Source organism: Rhamphochromis longiceps, linkage group LG12 (assembly GCF_057381845.1).
Source record: "Rhamphochromis longiceps isolate RC_006_pf linkage group LG12, R_longiceps_female_GT1.1, whole genome shotgun sequence".
Taxonomy (NCBI): Eukaryota; Metazoa; Chordata; class Actinopteri; order Cichliformes; family Cichlidae; genus Rhamphochromis; species Rhamphochromis longiceps.
In genome coordinates this window covers 44907233-44929312 of record NC_140568.1, presented here as the reverse complement: position 1 = coordinate 44929312, position 22080 = coordinate 44907233, and the positions used below count along the sequence as shown (strand labels likewise).

Here is a 22080-nt window from a genome sequence, read left to right as displayed (position 1 = left end):
GAGTCAGTCAACAGACCTATTATATCAAAACTTTATCTGTAGCTGTCACACTGCAGAGCAGAATAGGTCTTGGTATTTCCTTTTATTGCACACTATTGCCTAACATGCACATTCAATGTTATATATTTTAGACGTCACATTCTGAGCTTCTCACAAAATCTGAAACTGTTCAAGTGAACAAGTTATTCATTTTTCAACTTAAATTTTCAAGCCAACATGGAGAGGTTTCAAACAGCACATCAAGACATCGCACAGAACAAGACAGCTGAATGAGAGGACGTGGAGAAAGATGATAGAAACTATGGGGGGAAAAAAAAGGAAATTCTGCTTCCACAAACATAAATCAAAGGACATCATCTTCATCACAGGCACCAATTACCAGACATGTCAACTTAATAAAGTTTATTCAAAGCTTTGGGGAGAACAGACACTTCTCAGAGGAAGATCATTTCTGCTTCTTCTACCTGTGACGTCGTTCTTTCAAAACCACAAAACCCTGTTTTGACTTCCTGCCAACAGTGAAGGAGGCTTGATGCTGGTGCGTGCTCAGTAAGGCTGTTGTTTGCTTTCTCTTCTGTTTTTTTTTCTCCATACAGGTGACCCAGGTGTTTTTGGGTTTTTTCTCTCTTCCCCCCCTTCTCACCGTCTCTTCTCCCCTTTGGTTTTCTTTCTCTCCCTCTCTTTCTTTCATTCTCTCTCCCTGTCCTATCCCACAGTCATGTCTGTCCCGTTTGTAGCAACTGAAAATAAAATAAATTCATAATTATAATAAAGGTCAATCAAATGGACCAATATGGCAAGGCCATGATGATCCACTTGGTAAAATAAATCCACTTGGCATCTTTCTTGGCCTTAAGACAACAATTCTGATGGCTAAAGATCCAAACGGGACAAAAAAAAAAAAAAAAGTAAGGCTGCTACCGTCTAAGAACAGATCTGAACTGGTTCTGTTTTTAATCTATTAATCAGGAGGGAAATTATAGAGTTAGGACAAATGCACCAAATGCAAAGTTTTGCTATGGAAACCTGGAAAACATTCTGTTTGTGTACATTACCGTGAATCAATGGTCACGAGACCTGGGTGATAAAAAACAAAATACCAATCAAACCAAAGGACTCCAAAACAACACAAACTACAAAACCAAATAAAAACTGAGTAATCTGAGCTTATGAGATCTTTATTTTCTGTTCTGAGACTGTGATGGGAGTAACAGTAATCACAGTGATTGTGGTGACAAATTTGTTTTTTGAATACTTGGTTTTCAAAATTCAATTTCTAATATTTCTTATGTTGTGTTTTCTTTGTTTTATGTTTTTTCTATACTGTTCTTGAATGGCCTGACCCAGATTTAACAGAGAACAGCTGAAGCTGCATACCTGTGGTAAACAGGAAACTGTGGGTGGAAAGATTACTGTGAGAAAGATGCTGAAAAGGTGCCAGATGCAGGGTATGCTGCCTGGCAGGAAACGAGACAGACAGACTGTTTTCTGTCTTTGATGCTCCTGCAGTGTGATGTGCATCGCCTTTTCAAGATGAAGTCTGTTTTCTTTTCCTTTCAGTAACTAACACAAAGATAGCTTTCATTCTTTTAATGAAAATTTATTATTTCTTCTCACTCAGAAAGATTTACCATCACAACTGTGAGCTGAGCTCTCCAGAGGAGGTGGTGACTGTTAAGTGTGCACGTGTCAGTATTGGCAGGTTCGTTTTAGTTGTAAAATTTTGATAAATGTCAGTTGCATTATCTACAGATGAAGATTTACATGTGTTCAAACATTTGTGAATAACTGAATATTAATAGTTAACGTTCCACCCTAACACGTCCTAACACAAAGCTATCTGAAAAAACGTGCAAATACAAACTTGTAAAATTAACATCTTTTTTGGTTCAGTACTTTACAGTCGAATATGTATTATTTAGAAAATGTTGATGTAAATTAGACATTGCTTTGTTTTTCTATTTACACTTTTTTGATTACAAGATTTCACCAAATTTTACTGTTAATTTCACAAACATTTTTTACAGTGTAAGTCAGATAGGGAGAGATGAGGTGCGGGTGGACATGGGATAATTAAATGTCAGCGACTTGATTGGATGGTTGAAATGCGGAGATGTGACATCCATCCATCTAAGAGTCTGATGTGGTCAGTGCTATCCTCTATGCTGATGCATGCTGGGGCAGCAGGCTGAGGGTCGCAGATGCTAACAGACTCAATAAACTGATCTAGAAGGCTAGTGATGTTGTGGGGATGGAGCTGGACTCTCTTAAGGTGGTGTCAGAAATGCGAATGTGGTTGAAGATAAGAATCATGGTGGATAATAGCTCACACCCACTCCATAACATGCTTGCCAGTCACAGGGAAACACTCAGTGAGAGACTGAGATTACCAAAATGCACCACTGAATGACACAGGAAAATGACACCTGGCAGGTAGTGAGGAAATGCCCTGAGCGACCGCTGTAAAAACACCCCACTCTCTCTCTGCTCTGGAGTATGCCTTTATCGCCTTGAGTGTGAGGCATCAAAGCCAGAGGCAGTGGAGGGGGAAGCATGGGTTGGCAGGGAGACAGAATCTGTTCTGGCAGAAGGTTTGGGATATTTATAACTTTTCTCTGCCTCCCTCTCTCCCATCTGTGTGTCAGTATATGAAAAGTGAGGGAGATCAGTTCTTCGAAGGAAGCTGGCTCATCCCGTGACACCAGTTGTTCTTTAACCTGATCATTTAATGCTTGAAGGAACCCACCTGCAGCGCATTTTCAGGCGAACACGTTTTGTCTGGTTTCGGGTAAATCCACCACACTGCGATCACTCTGACGGGAGTTGATATATATAACGGTGTACAGAAAGAGGCAGAAATGTTGAGAGCGCAAGCAACACATAGCGAGCGCAAATGCAAGAACTGAGCGAGTGTGTGTGTGTGTGTGTGTGTGTGTGGATAACAGCAAACACTGAAATCCATTTTTTGCACGCAGCAATGAATTTTGTTCACTCAAATTTAGCTTTTCTTGGCTCAAAATAAATTTCTTTTCACTTTCTTCACAATGTTTTTTACGTGCGCTCAGAATAGTGGCACAAAAATAACGCCATAATTTTGTGGCCATAGCAGGTAGATAACTTGTCTCTATAAATGATTTTATGCTTGTTATTTGTCTAAGTAAAATGCCAAACGGCTGCTGCTGTGCTCTGTATTGTTGTTTGACCCCTTTGAAAATGAACCTACAAAGACAACTTTTTTGTGGGCACATCAATTTATTTCATATTTCCAAAACACTCCAAAATTAGCATCTACTTTTTAAAATGGTGAGTCTTACTGAAACAGTTCGAAACAATTCTCTGTACACTTTCAATGTCATGTCCGCTGTGGCAGACGTTTGGGGTTGGAGAATTAGGACCCAAGATGCAGGCAGCTGAGATGCGAGTGAGTTTATTCATGAAGTGGAATACAAACGGAAATGGGAAAGGAGTAGACGGACACTAATAAAAACCTAAACTGGAGAAAGCTAACAAAACACAGACCTGAAATGGCAAAGCAGGGAGACGTGGGCTGTTGACACAGAATGAAGCAGGGAATGACCACAGATGCCGGAGAGCCATAACGCAGACAAACCAGCAACTAACAGAGGAAAACACAAGGCTTAAATACAAAGAGGGACAACAAGGAAATGAGACACAGAAGGAGAGCACAGCTGGGAGTAATCAGACATCACGAGACACCCCAATACATAGACTGAACTTAGAGATACAATATAACAGGCCCAAAACGTAAGAATAAACAAAGATACATCATGAAATCAAAGATTAACAATACAAAACAGAAAACACTGGGTCACAGACCCAGGACCGTGACATTGAAAGCCCTCTACCCATTGTTAATTCTTCATTAGCCAAGATAACCACCGTGAGCTGTATAGATCGTCTTATTGCCCTATGGGCACAAACACAGGAGTAGAATGCAAAGCAAGCTTTAATATTGATTTTCCAGGTGATATAAAACCAGTGACAGAAAACAGGGAATTCAGGTAAATGCTTAGAATGATAAACACAAAGACTACAAACACAGGGGAACTTGGAGCTAGAAGGACGAGAAGAGACCGAGACAATAGATACAAGCGGTAATGCAGGAAACAGGTGGGGGACACATCTGAAATTAATGATGGCAGTTGAGACAAAATATATAATACAAAGCACAAGAGACAAAAGGCTACCAAAATAATTCAGAAGGACAGAGAAGTAAAGAAGAGAGAGGATAAAAGAAGAACATTTTACCAAAAATCCTGCTGCTGGATACTAACAGAAATAACAATTACTTGAAATAAATGAGCTAAGGTTGCTGAAATAACCATTAAACATACAGAGGAAACTGGAGGTGATGATCATTGAAATTTAACACAATTTACATAAAATAAGTTCTCAGAGGTTTTTGGGATGGACCTGACTGCCAGGACTTGCTGCTAGAAGGACTTTAGACCTTGAGAATATCATATTCATAATGGTGGACTCAGTGTCGGTGTTTATATATCAATATTCCTACACCGCCCCCTGGTGGTTAGAAACACCCTGTGACATGCTTTTACAGCACAAAGCCTTCATGTTGCAATAACCTTTGTGTGATTACCCAGCACTACTGCCAATGTTACGGTAAGTGGAGCCGGGTAAGGAAGATAACCTGGTCGTTCTGCTTCTGTACAGGAAAGTGGCACATTAATGCTCACTAAAGCTGTTCACTGTTATAGTACTGACCTGAACCATTACATTAGAAATTACTGAGAGCATCAGGCTACAAAGTTTTTAAAGTATTTTCAGACAAAATAGATTTGTTGAAATGTAAAATATATTGAGCTGCATTAGTTAAAACAGAAGGGCACTCAAAGAACACATCTTCCAACAAGACCTGAGCTCTGATTTTAAAGAGAGAGACTACAATACTACTGATAATGGACTGTAGTCTTCTTATTTGAATATCTGAGCTCTTCACTAGGCTCTGTGAAACTTGACTGAAGTTTTTGTGTAATGTTACTGGAGAGGAAAACATACATCAGTGTAGATGGAGTTATTATTCTAAGCTACACTTTGACAGTGTCTCCTAGTAACATGAAGAAACACATGTGGAGTCCACAAATGTGGACTAACATGGTTTATTTCATTTAACAACAGCCACACTACAAGTAAAATCAACCTTAGTTATGCCATTAATTATAAAACAAAAATTCTTCTTGTACAATTAATAAACAAAGAGTAAATAACAGCTTTAAAGCATTTTTTTTTACAATATGTGATCAGTTTAAATAATAAAAAATGAGTAAATGCTGTTATACTTGTTTGTTTTGTTTTTTTTTTTGTCCCGTTTGGATCTATAGCCAAATCAAAATCAAATCAAAATCAAATCAAATCAAATCACTTTTATTGTCACATCACATGTGCAGGTACATTGGTACAGCACATGTGTGAGTGAAATTCTATTCTGAAACAGCCATCAGAATTGTTGTCTTAAGGCCAAGAAAGATGCCAAGCAGATTTATTTTACCAAGTGGATCATCATGGCCTTGCCATATTGGTCCATTTGATTGACCTTTATTATAATTATGAATTTATTTTATTTTCAGTTGCTACAAACGGGACAGACATGACTGGGGGATAGGACAGGGAGAAAGAATGAAAGAAAGAGAGGGAGAGAAAGAAAACCAAAGGGGAGAAGAGACGGTGAGAAGGGGGGGAAGAGAGAAAAAAAAACAAAACACCTGGGTCACCTGTATGGAGAAAAAAAACAGAGGAGACAGCAAACAACAAAGAGCAACATAATAAGAAAAAAAAAGCACCATCACAATAAACTAGCTAGCAGTAGATATCAATATTTACTAAATAATAAACGATATTGTGCAGCACGCAAGATAGACAGCGCACAATGTGCTTTGAGGCAGCAGCCAAGAAAGCTTTAGTCCGCGTCTGTGAATACCCATGTGTGCATACCTGTGTGGATCAGCATGCTTGCATTCCAAAGGTTTCTCCATGTAATGATCTGCTAGGGAGTGTGGGGGGGCCACAGCCCCGTCCTTTATGGTATCAAGCAGGTATGGAGGAGATCAAAACTCCAGACATCCAGAGGCCCCCAGAACACAAGAGACCATGGAAGACCAACAGAGGGGCAGCCGCGCCACTGTCCCAGTAAGAGCTGAGGAGAGTCCCAGATGAGGGCTCACTCAGCAGCCGCGGAGCAGAAGCCAGGGGGAGTTGCAGTGACGCGCCCGTGAGCTCCGCCGGCAGCCAGCTGTGCCTGAGTGACCGAGCCCCAGGCCGAGAGGCCGGGGGCACCCCACCTCCAAAGTGAGGTGGGTGAGGTGGGTGGGGAATAACTGTAATCTAAATACCACCTTTTTAAACGGTAACTGTAACGGGAAACACTTACTTATATTTTGTATTTTAAATACGTAACGACGTTACATGTATTCCATTACTCCCCAACACTGCCTGTTATCCTGTCTTCCTTCTCTCACCCCAACCAATCACAGCAGATGCCCCGCCCCTCCCTGAGCCTGGTTCTGCTGGAGGTTTCTTCCTGTAAAAAGGGAGTTTTTCCTTCCCACTGTCGCCAAATTGCTGCTCAGTGTTTGTTTTATTATTGTAGGGTCTACAATATAAAGCACCTTGAGGCGACTGTTTTTGTGATTTTGCGCAGTATAAATAAAATTGAAGTGAAGTGAATTGAACATGCAGGTTAAAGCTCCATTATGCAAAGAGGAAGCCACATATGAACATGACTATCCTTCCTGGACCAAAGCTCATTTAAAATGGTTTGAGGCAAAGTGGAAACTGTTCTGAGCTCAGACTAATCTAGATTTCAATTTTTTGTTGGAAAGCATGAACACTGCATCCTCTGGACTAAAGAGAATCAAGGACCAGAGCGTTTTATCAGTGCTCAGTTCAAAGCCTGCATCTCTGATGGTATGAGGGGGCATCAGCATCTATGGGATTGGCAGCGTACACGTCTGGAAAGTCACCGTCAATGCTGAAAGGTATCTACAGCTTTTAGAGCAGTATATGCTCCCATCTAGAAAAGTATTTTTAAGGGAAGGCCTTCATGTTTCAGCAGGATGATGCTAAACTGCATTAGACAAGGATGGGACAGCATTCCTCTCCCAGAAGTTGAGCTGCTGCTCTCCTCAGCTCACAGACGTTTATGCACTGCTGTTGCTGCACAGTAGAAACAATAGGTTTTATGTCTTTTGTATTGTGTTGTAGACTAAACATGCACACAAAACATGTGACATTTCATACCTGTGGTAAACAGGAAGCTGTGGGTGAAAACATTACTGTAGGAAAGAAACCACTTCTGTTGTGTGGTGCACGCTGTGATCATGAGGACATGAGCCATAGCCACATGTGGGATGGGTGTGTGAAGGAAGTATTCTGGCTTTGATAAGATGCACTTAGAGTGGGATGTGCACTGCTTTTCCTTTGTTTTTAATCATTGTGCTCCCAAAGAGAAATTCAATTAATTTAATTTATAAAGCTCCAGTTCACAGCAACAGTCACCCCACGGTGCTTTATACTGTAAGAGAAAACCCAAGAATCAGATGATCACATTTGAGCAAACACTTGGTGACAGTGGGGAGGAAAACCTCACCTTTAGGAGGAGGAAACCTCTGGCAGAACCAGGCTGTGAGAGGGGCGGGCATCTGCTGTGACCAGCTGGGGGTGCAAAGAACAAGGAAGGAGGGTATAAATCACGGGCCATCGTTCCCCTTTAATTAGAGGAAGTTGATAAAAATGAAATACATGACATGGTTAAATAACATAAGAGTCTGCAGTCAGTCCTTCAAACACAGGCATATTTATAAAAATAATATAGACCATAAGTAAATAACAGTATATAAATAAGACAGAAAAATTATCTACAAATATGGAAATAAAATGTATTCAATTACAGAGCTTTGCTTAGGCTGCTGCCCCCGCGACCCGGCCTCGGATAAAGCGGATGAAGATGGATGGATGGAATTACAGAGCAGTTTCTCTGCTTTCTTAGTTTTTTAAGATTTTAGAAAACCTGGTTTTACAAAGACTTGATACTTGATCGTGATCTACTGAAGGAAGCTGGAGCAGCGATAACAGGGACGTGAGGAGAGGGCAGAGAAAAATCGCTGAAGGTGGGGGTGAAACTGATGTGCATAGAGCAAAGGAGTTAAAACAACAGGTTTAACTCCGCCTGCTCCTGCTCAAACATCATCACATCACACGATCTGTGCTCCTCTGACACCTCCACATTCCTCCAGCAAACCCCCATCACTCTGACCTCCATCCCCTCCATGCCACCCTGCATCACAGCCCCAGATACCACCCAGTTAGTCAGACCCGCCAGCACACCCTCTCAGGTGAGAAGACAGTTGAGAAGCTCAGAACATTGACCCAACACCACAGTTTGTATATTGATCTTTGACTTTTCAAGATCCTTTAAGACGATTCAGCCTGCTGAGTGTTGGGGATGAAGGTGGAGGCTACATGTTTCTCTTTCTGTGCTTCATTTCATAAATTCGCTTTGTTGTCAGTCGTATTTATGATTTTATGACAACTACATTTTCCTCCACGATTAATAAAGTTTCTCCGTGATGTTGTTTTTTTATTAGGTTTGATGTAGTTGCGTTCTGTGGTAAACAGGAAGTTGTAGGTGCACATTATGGTAAGAAAGAAACCACTTCTATTATTTGGTGAAAAGTCAGCGGACTGTTCACCACATACGGTGTGTCGTCTGTCAACAGGAGGAAGTGAGACGTATCCAGACGTGGGGGTGACAGAAGTACTGTAGCACTGTTTCTGCTTCAGCCTTGGTTGAGTCTGATATGATGCACTTTTATATATCAGTGACTTTGATTTGTTTGCTTTCAATAAATAACAAAAGGACAACTTTGATTTGCTGATGATCATTCAGAGATTTTCCATCACAAATGTCAGGCGAGTTCTTCAGAGGAGGCGGTGATCAGACTGCTGCTGCGCCTGAAACCCAGAGGATGGATGTGCTGTGAAAAAGCATTTAATACATCGTGATTTGTGACGTTTGTCACACTTGGACAAATAAAATATCGGAAAGAGACGACGAGAGTCAAACCGAAGTACACTTTAAAAATAATGATTTTATTTCTTAAAGGAAAACACTCGCGCAATGCTACCTGCTTTAATACGTACATGTACAAATATATTTTTAAATCAGGTCTCAAGTGTGGATCATTCTTCTTTGAAATAAGTTATTTTTATGATTAATGATTACAAACATATACAAACAAAAAAGATTTTTATTTTGGCGAAAGTACAGAAAACATGATCACCATCACTACCCCCCACCGCACGCACACCATGTGATCAGACACACAATCACACAGAAGAAGAAGCACTGCTGTGTCTCAGAGCGTGCAGAGGTGTTCAGCTGTGAAGTCGGATCGAGGCAAACAGGTAACACACACACACACACACACACACACGCACACACACGCACACACACACACACACGCACACACACACACACACACACGCACACACACGCACACACACACACACACACACACGCACACACACACACACACGCACACACGCACACACACGCACACACACACACACGCACACACACACACACGCACACACACACGCACACACGCACACGCACACACACACACACACACGCACACACACACACGCACACGCACACACACACACACACGCACACGCACACACACACGCACACGCACACACACACACGCACACACACACACACACACACACACACACACACACACACACACACACACACACACACACACCTGCTGTTAAAAGGAATCAATCACTCAAACTATAACAGATCAGTCAGATTTTCATCGTCTTTATTCTCATAGAATCTAAGTTATTTGCCTTTTTTAGTGTTTCTGCTGTGACTCTTTCGCTTCCTCCTTTTTGGCTAAACTAAAACATTTTTGACATGAAATTTGTTTCGGTCATTTCTTCATTTTAATTAAATCAGGTTTTCCACCTCTTTTGCATTTTTCCTGACTGGCTGAGAGATGTGGACACACTCAAAAATAATATTTATGTTCAAAACTCTGACTTTGGGTAATTAATCATTGTAAATTTGTTACATAAGAACAATATAAAATGTTTAATCTGGTGAAATGTAGTTGATTGATATACATTCAGTATATACCAGGATTATTGTCCTTAGTAATATAATTTTATTAAATCAGTAAACCTTTGATTTTACATATTTCAGCTGCATTTTACTCAGAATTATTGCTTCATGTTTGTGAGGATACTAATCCGTTTTTGAGTGTACAGATGTTTTTGCAGCTGTCCTTATTGGTTCCCTCTGCTGCTTAGATAAACAGCTCTGCTTGCAAATGTTTATTAAACCTGAAACTGTCCTTGAACATTTTATGTATTTTATGGAATGACTGACTTAATGAGTGGCAACATGAAAACAAACTAAGAAGTGCACTTTTGAAGTGGATGAAGAATCTCTTTCCTATGAAAAGATCCTTAAATTGACATGTTACATGTTACATGTTACATGTTACATGTTACATGTACGCTGGTACTGTAATCTGTGACATTAGCAAGGGTCTTAGTTTGAGTCCAGAAGAGCGTTTCAGTGAGCTAAAATAATGCTGTCCACTTTTTATTTTTAAGAAAACGCCAATATTGTTTAGTATTAACATGTTTTTAACAAGTGTTTGAGTCAGTCGACTTTTCATTTTTAGCTCATAAAATCAATTTTCGTGATAATTCTGAGGCTGAGTCCTCTCTAAATCCTGTTACTAACCTTCTGAATCCACTTAAAACACAAACATTTATCTATTAAACCTCGTTTGTCCAAAATCAGATTGTCCACGTCAGAGTTACTTTGCTCTTGCTGTCTTGCTGCACTTCCACATTTATCTTCACTTTCAGTGATTTCTGTTACGCAGTTTTTCCGCCTCTAAAGTTTTGGACCAGGTCGTTTTAGTTCATCGTCTTAACAGACTGTGAAACTACTCACATCAATATTCTTGTTCATGTTCACACAAAGAAAAGCAGAAGAAAAGTTCAGATACTCAAGAATGAAACAAATGACAGGAAACGTATAACACACGATGACTGCTTAGAAGCTTAGCATGAATGTTTTCAGTGCTTGTGAAGAAAAACTTTAGTTTGCTAACTCAATCAATGTTTTATTTCTATAGCACATTTAAAAAGGACAGTGTGCATCAAAGTGCTTCACACAAGGTAGCAAAACAGAAACAACAAAAGCAACAAAAACAGTTAAAAACAATTAAAACCAGTTACAGTTACAGTTACAGTTACACAGCACAACTGCAGACCGAGAGGAAGTCCAAACTAATTTGCTTCAAACGCTAGATGGAACAGGTGAGTTTTTAAGCGTGATTTAAACGATTGACTGGAATCTGACATGCGGACATCGGACATGCCAGTGTAGCTTGGCTAGAACAGTAGTGATGTCATCATGCCCTCTGGTGCCAGTTAAGAGGCGTTTTGAACTAAACGCTGGAGGAGAGAGAATTGGAGGTCCATGAACAGAGAATTGCAATAGTCTAGTCTCGAAGTAATGAAGGCATGGATGAGCTTTTCAAGGTCTTGATGTGGACTGTAAGGCTTTGCTTGGAGATTTGACGTAGCTGCTAACTGTCTGCGTCATTCTGAACAACAGACCAGAGAAACACATCAAAGTTACAAAATAATAATTCAATAGTTGATGCACAACAGCTTACTGTGTTTCTGGCATCTGAGCTTTGCAGACCATTGTTTTTCTGGAGTTCTGGGAACACAGTGTAAAGTATTTAGTATTCACTGCTCATCCAGAGACTTACTGTATGATACTGCATGTGTCTGTATAAGCAAGTTTAGCACAAGAGAGCTTAAAATCATCTTTTCCTCTCTCAGGTCAGTCAGTCGGTGGACTTTCAGCAGTGACATGATGGCAGCAGCACCTGGTGAGTCCAGACAGGCTGCAGGTGAGACCTGCAGCCTGCTGAGATCAGATTCATTCTTTATACTGACAGGAGTGTGAAAAATGGTTGGCACTGTTGGCCTTTGGTAACTTACTGTGATTCTGACCATGCAACACACCTGTTCACCTGTTGGAAGAAAAAAAAACCCCCACATCATGATAATAATAATAATTCTCTGTTTTGTAAACAGAAAAAGAAATATGATGAGTTTTTTTTCCACTTTTTGTTGAATTAGTTTTCTCTTAAAAACAAACATAAAAAACATTTATGTTCAGCACATAAATCAGCTCCAAATGAAACTTGAGACTCTGCACACTAAACCACCAGCTTCAACCAGAGAGAAGAGACTCGTCACTGAACTTTTCCAGGACGGAGGTTGCAGGAGTGATTCACACATTTACACTCAGCATTATAATTTGCTGCTTTAAATTTCTGAATAACCTGAAGCTGGTACAGGCAGAGCTTTATCCTCTCTGAAGCAGCCGCTGAGTCGAGCTGTGATGCTGAGTTAGAGTGCAGCCCTTTGATGAACCTTTGTTGGCTTTGCATGAACGCCTGCTCAAGGAGGCGTTTCAAGAAACTTGCTATGGATTGCACAAGTTGTGTTATGTGTTACACTAATGCACTAATGTGACGTCCATAAAGTTTCTCAAACTCACATTGAACTGCAGTCAGGGACTGAAAAACCTGCTAAGCAGCAGCTTCGGTGTTGGCGAGCCAGGCGAGTGATCGTCTTACAAGAACTGTAAAGTCTGAGCTTTCACTGATGCCCAAGCAATGATTATGTACACACACACACACACACACACACACACACACACACACACACACACACACACACACACACACACACACACACACACACACACACACACAGAGTGTTTATTTACTTATCTTCACTGAACATAAATGATTTTAGGAGGAAATAACATTTAATGAGCTAATTGAATTATGATGATTGATGGTTTAATTTTGATCATTTTCATTTTGTACTGATGTGAGCTGTGAGCTCTGACAGCTTGGATTAAATATTGATCCGTATGTGTTGAAACTGTCTGTGTAAAGGTGATGCCAGAGCAGTTAACAAACTAAACTTACTTTTGCTAAACTGAAATTTTTTTTTTTAAACTTTATTCCCGTAGCATTTGTAGATTCTTGTGTTTTCAGCCTGAAATTGTAAATTGGAGCACTGATTCATGTTTCTGTATTTTTGCAGATGATGATTTTAACAAACCAGAACACAGCAGCTCAGAGTCTGAGGACTGTAAGTCAAACTAACAACATTTCATATCATGAATAAAATAAGAGAAGCTGGTGGATTAGAGGAATGAAATGTTATGCCAGGAGCTTTCTTATTTAAAGAGAGAACGAAGCATCTATTAAATCCTGCAGCCTGATTTCCTGCTTATTTATGAGTCCAGTAGTTACAGGTCAAAATCTTGAATGCATTGAATGGGAAATTAAATTGATTAAATATGTATAAGTATATTTCTGTTTTGTTCATACTGTTAATATTTTTGAAGAAATTGAGTAAAAATGCTCAGTGACCGTGGAAATCACCAGCTGGTAGTGAAGCCGTACACGTGTCCTTGTGCAGTTGAAATAATCCACAAAAGTTGCTTTGTAGCTGAAAACAAACGCACAAATATTAATTTCCACAAACTTGAACTCACATGAATGTCGCTGTACGCTGCACGACAAAATTATTTAAACTGTTTGACTCCACAGCGAGCCACAGTCAGTGTTGGGAAGGTTACTTTTAAAACGTATTCCACTACAGATTACAGATTACAGATTACATGTCCCAAAATGTATTTCCTAACGTATTCTGAATACTTTGGATTACTTTGTAAAAAGCATGATAATGAATGTACTATTGCTGTGTGATTCATTACTATTACTGAAGGTTACTCTCCACACCAACACCAGCTACATGTTTAAATCTTGATATAAATGAGTAACAGCAGGTGGACATTAGGTAAGGCTGCACGTTTTGCAGCGATCTCATAGAAAACTATTCCTCGCGTATATAAAACAGGTCCGCGGCTCCGAACCGTAGTAAAGGGACCTCTGACTAATACGTCGGGTTCGTGTCGGGCTCGTAGCTGAAAACTAGCTTTGCTTTGTTGTCTGGGTCAACTTTGCTAGCAGAGACAGAGAGAGGCGTTGAAAGGCTCCAACGGAGCTTATTGTTTCAGAGGAAACAGGAACACAGCGTACAGTTGAGTCTTCATAGCTTACTCACAGCTGGGCTCGTCAGGCTGCAGTGGTTGTTATTATATTTACATGCTTCCAGCTCCCGTTTCTGCTCCATGACAAGTTGTACTTTTCCTTTTTCTCCCTCCCTCGCACTCACCAAAAATATTACCAAATATAGAGAGGACAGAGCCTTATGACACAGGAAAATACGGCCGTGTAATCCATTAATTTCAACAAAGTAACTGTATTCTGAATACCACCTTTTTAAACGGTAACTGTAACGGAATACAGTTACTCATATTTTGTATTTTAAATACGTAACGGTGGTACATGTGTTCCGTTACTCCCCAACACTGGTTACAGCCTCCACAGTGCAGAGGTCCGACTGCCCAGCATGGGCGTTATTACAGCGGATTAAAGCAACAGCAACTAAAAAAGTAGAAAAACACTAAATAACCATGAAAATGATGCTAAAATGTGATTTTAAAGTAAAATGAATTTCCCCATTTATTTAAGTGTTTCCTTATCTATAACCATTGGAATCTAAATTATTACCAATATGCATATCTTACAACATGGATAAAATATTAGACATTAACAGGCTAACTTTCGTCTCCTACATGTTTAAACTGTTTTAGACTGAAGAGCATAATCGTTTCATTTCTTTTACAAAAGGAGAAGAAAATGTGGTTAAAACATCACAGAATGAGACATTAATATTATTATTTCTACAAAAAAATCAATGAATAATTTAAAAACGTGTGTTTAAAATAAACTCAGTGTTTCAGTAACTGAACTTATTTTTCAGTGTCTGAGCTGAGGGTCGTTCTGCTGGGGAACAGCTGGTCTAAGAGGAGCTCAGTGGGCAACTTCATACTGGGAGTGACTGTGTTCAGCTCTGAGGATAAAGCAGACCTCTGTCTGAGAGTCAAAAGGGAGCTGAAGGGGAAAGAAATCGATCTCATCAACACTCCAGATCTGCTGTCGGCTAAAATCTCCCCAGAAGATCTGAGGAAACAAGTTGAGGACTGTGTGAGACTCTCTGCTCCTGGACCTCATGTGTTTCTGCTGGTCCTCCAGCCTGCAGACTTCACTGAGGATCACAGACAGAGGCTACAAATGGTCCTTGAACTCTTTGGTGATCCATCATTTGATCGTTCACTGGCTCTGATAATGCCCAAAGACAAGAGTTCAAGTTCCATTGAAAAGTATCAGCAGCATCCACAGTTAGGAGAGATTATCAAGAAATGTAGAGAAAAATTGTTGTGGCAGAAGAACCTGGAACAAGAGCAGCTGTTAGCAGCCATAGATACAGTGGTGAAGAAGAGCATGAGGGAGGAAGTTTCCAGTGAGGAAACATCGGTTTCACCCAGTCAAGATGAGGAAGAAAAAGTCCCTGCCAACGTGGATCTTATTAGGGGCGGTGAGTCTAAAACTGTGTTTTCTGTACAGTATAATGTGATGGTCAGGTTTGTAAAACTGTCTGGAAACTCGTGACAACTGCTGGCTCACTACCTTTCTGAAAGAAATCCTGGAGATGACTTTTTTTTTAAATGATCCAACTCTTAAATATAATCCCGTCCACATGTAAACGCTAAAAATGAAATGTTGGCCAATCGGAAGTATAGAAGGGAAAGAGTAAACAGGCCTTTGTATCCTGACAAAACCTTCAGTACTTCTGAAAAGTTTTTGTTTTTCTGAAAGGCAGCTAATTTTGTGTTACTTTGCAAGTGCCATTTGCAAGTGCTTTCATTATTTCAAATGTTAATAACTAAAGACAGTATTTTGGCTGTTGTGTAGACTCACACGTTGGGAATGAACCACATGCACAGAGCATACAGAAATGTAACTGAAAAAATATTACATTTATTCAAAACGGACGTCAGGATTTGGGTTGTGACAACGTCTGTGTTGAATGTAGAAACCACGTCCGAAGTTCACTCTGACGCCTCTGTCTTTCTTAACGGAGGGACAGTAACTGTGTGTGTGTGTGTAAGCCTGTGAAAACTGCAGATAGTAAGATTAACAGCGGATAGACAGTATTTTGTCTTTATCCGCCATTGTTGAAATTCATCTCATGTAAACAATAACGTGGCGCACAGCGTGACGTCAAAAACGGCGCACACCTTTGATGTTGCGTGAGTAAATTGAAAATCTCCACCCTGGCAGGAGTTTTTTAAAATCTCAGCTGTCAGTGACCCAGAATGCTGTTAATGTGTAGATGAAAGGCCCAAATGCATAGAAAATACCGTATTTTCAAAAACACCCGTGTACGTGTGGACGTAGCCTAAGGTACTGTTGGTAAGAAAGGTGTTTAGCTTGATAACAGTTCTAGGAAACTATTTTAGAAAGTCATGGATTATGGAGAGGTGAGATCATCTGCGTCTAGCTGTGAACTTTCCAACTTCAGTTCAGGTTTGAACGATTCCAGTTTGAAAGAAGGTGGAGATCCTCTTCCAACTGTGGACCATGGCCTTTGATTTAGAGGTGCTGATTCTCATTCTCGCCACGTCACACTTGGCTGTGAACTGTTGCAATGCGAGCTGGAGGACACCACCTGATGAGCCAAACTGATGAGAAACACATAATCTGAAAAAATAAGCAGAGACGAATTTGTGCCTTCCACCACTGGACTGCACCTAGACATTCTGTCCATAAAAATAATGAACTGGATTGGTGACAAAGGGCAGTCCTGCTGGAGTCCAACACCCACCAGGAGTCTGACTTGTTGCCAGCAGTGTGGACCCAGCTCTAGCAATGGTTGTAGAAGAATCAAATGGCTTGCTGCAACAGGCAAAACACTCCATACCCCTGAAGAACTTCTCACAGAATACTCTGAGGGACACGGTCAAAGGCGTTCTCCAAGTCCACTAAACGCATGTAGACGAGTAGGGCAAACTTCCATGCACCCTCAGATATCTCTGCGAGGTTAAGAGCTGGTCCAGTGTTCCATGATTGGGACTACAACCACATTGTTCCTTCTGTGTCCGAGTTTTGACTAAAGCATGGACCTTCCTTTCCATCATCCTGGAATAGACTTTCCTGGAGAGGTTGAGGAATGTGATCTCCATATACAGTGGTTGCAAAAGTATTCGACCCCCTTGAACTTTCCCACATTTTGTCACATTACAGCCACAAACATGAATCAATTTTATTGGAATTCCACGTTGCATTTCTGATCAGCGCTCTCCTTGTTCGGCCTGTGAGTTTAGGTGGACGGCCTTGTCTTGGTAGGTTTACAGTTGTGCCATACTCCTTCCATTTCTGAGTGATGGCTTGAACAGCGCTCCGTGGGATGTTCAAGGCTTGGGAAATCTTTTTGTAGCCTAAGCCTGCTTTAAATGTCTCAGTAACTTTATCCCTGACCTGTCTGCTGTGTTCTTTGGACTTCATGGTGTTGTTGCTCCCAATGTTCTCTTAGACAACCTCTGAGGCCGTCACAGAGCAGCTGTATTTGTACTGACATTAGATTACACACAGGTGCTCTCTATTTAGTCATTAGCACTCATCAGGCAACGTCTATGTGCAACTGACTGCACTCAGACCAAAGGGGCTGAATAATTACGCACACCCCACTTTGCAGTTATTTATTTGTAAAAAATGTTTGGAATCATGTATGATTTTCGTTCCACTTCTCACGTGTGCACCACTTTGTGTTGGTCTTTCACCTGGAATTCCAATAAAACTGATTCATGTTTGTGGCTGTAATGTGACCAAATGTGGAAAAGTTCAAGGGGGTCGAATACTTTTGCAAGCCAAGTTGGAGCACCCCCTTATGTCCACCTTGTTGAGGATAAGAACCCCCACCCTGGCTTACCAATCTAAAGGCTCTCAATGAGATCCTGTAGAGGTGTGTGAACCAAGACAGCCCTACAACATCCAGAGCCTTCAGGAACTCAGGGGAAACCTCATCCACCCCAGGAGCTCTACCACCAACGAGTTGTATAACTGCCTCTGTGTCCTCACCTACGGTGAGGGATGACTTTGTCCCTGTTGTCCCCAGACTCTGGTTTCTGGAGGCAGCAGCCTAAGCAGAGAACCTCACACCTTGCTCTTTCTAGACAACTCCTCTAGCTTATCCGGTGGAATACCAAAGCATTCCCAGGCCTCATGCACTAGCTCAGGCTCCTTCCCCACCAGAGAGGTGAGAGTCCATGTCCAAGACACCAATCTCTGTAGCAGGGATCAGTCTGCCAGTGTCTCCGTTCTTAGTACACACATTGCACCCGACCTCTATGGCGTCTTAAGATGGGTTGCCTAAAGGAGGATGGGCCTATGTTCCTTCTTCAGGTTGCACCCGGCCAGGCCCCATGGGCTAAGGCAAGTCACCAGATGCTCTCCCTCGGGTCACCTCCCATGTCCTAGCTCCAAAATGGTGCCCAGGTAACCGGATGCCTGACAGGGTAAACTGTTCCCTTGGTCTGGTAAGGGTCTTATAAGGGTCTTCTAAATGGCTTAGTGTCTGGTCCCTCACTCAGGGCCAACTTGTAATGGGACACACAACCAGGTGGCAAAAGCCCCCCAACAGCATAGCACCTGGGATCCCTGAAACACACAAGCCCCTCCACCATGATAAGGCAGCGATTCACAGAGGGGCAGATGATATTAAAAGGTGATACTGGTTGTGCGCTGTGAGTAGAGAGTGCATCTGCAGTTTTCTTGTTATCGTGAGCAATCATCAGCTAACTGTTTTAAGAAAAATAAGTAAATGGTGGTGGTATTTAACCAATCAGGTGATCTTATTAATGTTTCAAACCCTGTAACAGAATGTAGTAAAACTGTGGTGACAAAAGTCTGTGTGTCACAATTTTAAAGGTAATTTACAAGTTTTATCTTTGTTTTTCAGCACATGAACTCAGGATAATGCTTTTTGGAAAAAGTGAGAACAAAAAATCATCCCTCGAAAAGATCATCATTAGAAAGAAAGAGTTTAATATGCCTAAAGTCCTTGGAGGAAAGCAATGTCGCGCTGCCTCTGGAGAGTGGAAAGGGAAACCGTTAACAGTAGTCAAAACCCCCGACATCTTCAGTCTGTCTGTGAAAACTCTGTTCGAAGTGATGAAGAGCTGTGTGAGTCTCTGTCCTCCTGGACCAAATGTTCTGCTGCTGTTAGTCAAACCTTCTGATTTCACCGAAGAGGACAGAAAAACTCTGAATTTGGTCCTGAGCTTGTTTGGTCAAGATGCCCTTAAACACTCAATGGTCATTATAACACAGAAAGAGGAGAAAGGCAATAACTCAGTGGAAAAACTCATTGAAGACTGCAACCAAAGGCAGAACTGGTTTGAAAAAAATTGTTCTGCTACAGATTATTCAGAGTTGATGGAAGAAATGAATGAGATGGTGAGTGAAAACTGGGGAAAATATCTAACGTTAAAAGAAGAGGCTAAACCCAATCTGAAGTCCAGTCTGAACCTGGTTCTGTGTGGGAGGAGAGGAGCAGGGAAGACGTCAGCAGCCAAGGCCATTTTAGGTCAGACTGAGCTTCATCCAGTCTCCAACTCATCAGAGTGTGTTAAACATCAGGGAGAGGTGTGTGGACGTTGGGTTTCCCTGGTGGAGCTGCCTGCCTTGTATGGAAAACCTCAGGAGGCAGTGATGGAGGAATCATTCAAGTGTATCTCCCTCTGTGATCCTGAGGGTGTCCATGCCTTCATCCTGGTCCTACCTGTGGCTCCCCTCACTGATGAAGACAAGAGAGAGTTAGAGACCATCCAGAACACATTCGGCTCTCGAGTCAATGACTTCACCATGATTCTGTTCACCGTGGACTCAGATCCTACAGATCCAGCTGTTGGTAACTTTTTAAAGGAAAATAAGAACATCCAGAAGCTCCTCCAGAGCTGTGGAGGAAGATCAGTTGTTCTCAACACCAAGAACAAACAGCAGATCCCAGAGATGTTTGAGATTGTGGACAAAATTAGTCAGCCTACAGGACAACTGTGCTGTTATACAACTGCAACATTTTTACACGCACAAATGGAGAAAGTCTTAAAACTTGTCACTGGTAAGCAGTTTAGATTGTGATATTTTCCAATGACCCAGAGTTTTAATCCAGTATACAAGTGTTAACTTGTTCTTGTTTTCATGTTTTAGGTGGTGAAGTTGGAGAACAGGACTCAGACTGTCTCAGGATTGTGCTGATTGGGAAGACCGGCTGTGGAAAGAGCTCTACAGGAAACACCATTTTAGGAAGAGACGAGTTTGAAGCTGCATCAAGTCAAATGTCGGTCACACAATGCTGTCAGAAAGCAAATAGTGAGGTGAACGGTCGTCCTGTTGTTGTGGTCGACACTCCTGGTCTGTTTGACACAAGTTTGTCCAATGAAGAAATTCAAGAGGAGCTGGTGAAATGTGTCAGTCTCCTGGCTCCAGGACCACATGTCTTCCTGCTGGTGGTAGAGATCGGCAGATTCACAGCAGAAGAGAAGGAGACACTGAAACTCATCAAGAAATTTTTTGGGAAGAATTCTGAAAAGTTCACCATTGTTCTTTTAACCAGAGGTGATGAACTGGAGCGTCAGGGAGAGTCTGTTGATGATTACATCAAGAAGAAATGTCACAGTTCCTTTAAGAAGCTGATCTCTGACTGTGGAGGAAGATACCATGTGTTCAATAACTCTGACAAACAAAACCGCACACAAGTCAGTGAGCTGATAGCAAAGATTGACACCATGGTGAAGGACAATGGAGGAAGCTTCTATACCAATGAGATGCTGCAAGAGGCTGAAACTGCGATAAGGAAGGAGATGCTGAGGATTTTAAAGAAGAAGGAAGAAGAGATTCAGGAGCAAAAGGCAGAATTTGAAAGAAAACATAAGGAAGAAATGGAGGCTATGAAGAAAAGAATGGATGAAGAAAGAGAAAAGGAGAGAATACAGAGAGGAAAAGAACTCGAAAAAATGAGAAATAAAATTAGAGAAGAAGAAGAGAAGAGAAAGCAGGAACAGGAAATCAGGGAAAAGGAGAAAAGGGAAAAGGAAGCTGAAGAAGAAAGACGCAGACAAGAATTTGAAACAGAACTTGAAAAGCTGGACAAACAAATTCAGTCAGAAAAAGAGGCAAAAGAAAATGTGGACAGAAAACTGGAAGAAGCCAGAGAAGAGATGAGAAGAAAACAAGAGGAGTGGGAGAAAGAACAGAAGGAATGGTGGGACAAACAACGACAAGACGAAGACAAAAGACGAGAGGAAGAGAAAGAAAAAATGGAAAAACTACAGGAAGATTATAACGAAAAGCTGGAATGTGAAAAAATCAATAAAGAAGAGGATCAAAGAAGAAGAGAAGAGGAAATAAAAGAATTGGAGGAAATTCATAAGAAAACTCTGGATGATCTAAAGAAGAAACATGAACAGGAAGCCAGAAAGAAAGCTGAAGAGTTCAACCAAGCCCAGAAGAAACACGTGGATGATTTAGCAGCTCAGAAGGAAGAACATAAGAAGGAAATTTACGACTTAGTGAGACGTGTGACCAAAAAGACTGACTATTCGAATAGGATCAAGAATTTAATGCAAAAACATGAAAAAGAAATGAGATCTGTGACAAATGAAGAGGGGATCGAAAACCTCCAGGAAGAACATGAAGAACAACTAAATAAGTTAATGCAAGAAATTTTGAATGAAGAGATCAAGGACGCGTCGACCTGCAGCATTTTATAAAGAGAAATCCACTTTTACAGCTGTTCTTTAACTGTTAGAGGACAGAAACAAACAACATGTGCAGACTTGTTGTTCTGCATGTTTTACACATGATTGTTCATCACGACCACAGAAAAAGCTGCTGATTGGATATCATCTCAAATAGTTCAGTTCAGTTTTATTTATATATATATAGCACCAAATCACAACAACAGTCGCCTCAAGGGGCTTTATATGGTAACGAAAAGACGCTACAACAA

General features: G+C 41.0%; 1 protein-coding gene across 3 annotated transcripts; it reads left to right on the top strand.

Annotated features, from left to right (window-relative positions):
* The first annotated feature begins 9404 nt into the window (after window positions 1-9404).
* Window positions 9405-21841, top strand: LOC146658117 (uncharacterized). Of its 3 annotated transcripts, XM_085426526.1 has the most exons (6): window positions 9405-9441; window positions 11917-11987; window positions 13201-13248; window positions 14992-15606; window positions 19030-20190; window positions 20280-21841. In XM_085426526.1, exons 2-6 carry the CDS (start codon window positions 11948-11950, stop codon window positions 21839-21841), a joined length of 3426 nt encoding a protein of 1141 aa, XP_085282652.1. In that variant the 5' UTR covers window positions 9405-9441; window positions 11917-11947. The 3 variants fall into 3 exon arrangements, with proteins under 3 accessions (XP_085282652.1, XP_085282655.1, XP_085282653.1); XM_085426529.1 differs by lacking the exons at window positions 9405-9441; window positions 11917-11987; window positions 13201-13248; window positions 14992-15606; window positions 19030-20190 and adding an exon at window positions 20205-20229 and having other exon boundaries at window positions 20295-21841; XM_085426527.1 differs by lacking the exons at window positions 9405-9441; window positions 11917-11987; window positions 13201-13248; window positions 14992-15606; window positions 19030-20190 and adding an exon at window positions 20205-20229.
* Window positions 21842-22080: the final 239 nt, after the last annotated feature.

What these genes read in the sequence shown, in the direction of transcription:
- LOC146658117 (XM_085426526.1), top strand. Translation starts at nt 11,948, where the DNA reads ATGATGGCAGCAGCACCTGGTGAGTCCAGACAGGCTGCAG. An exon ending in CAGCTCAGAGTCTGAGGACT is followed by an intron (nt 13,249 to 14,991) that starts GTAAGTCAAACT and finishes CTTATTTTTCAG; the next exon opens with TGTCTGAGCTGAGGGTCGTT. An exon ending in CGTGGATCTTATTAGGGGCG is followed by an intron (nt 15,607 to 19,029) that starts GTGAGTCTAAAA and finishes TTTGTTTTTCAG; the next exon opens with CACATGAACTCAGGATAATG.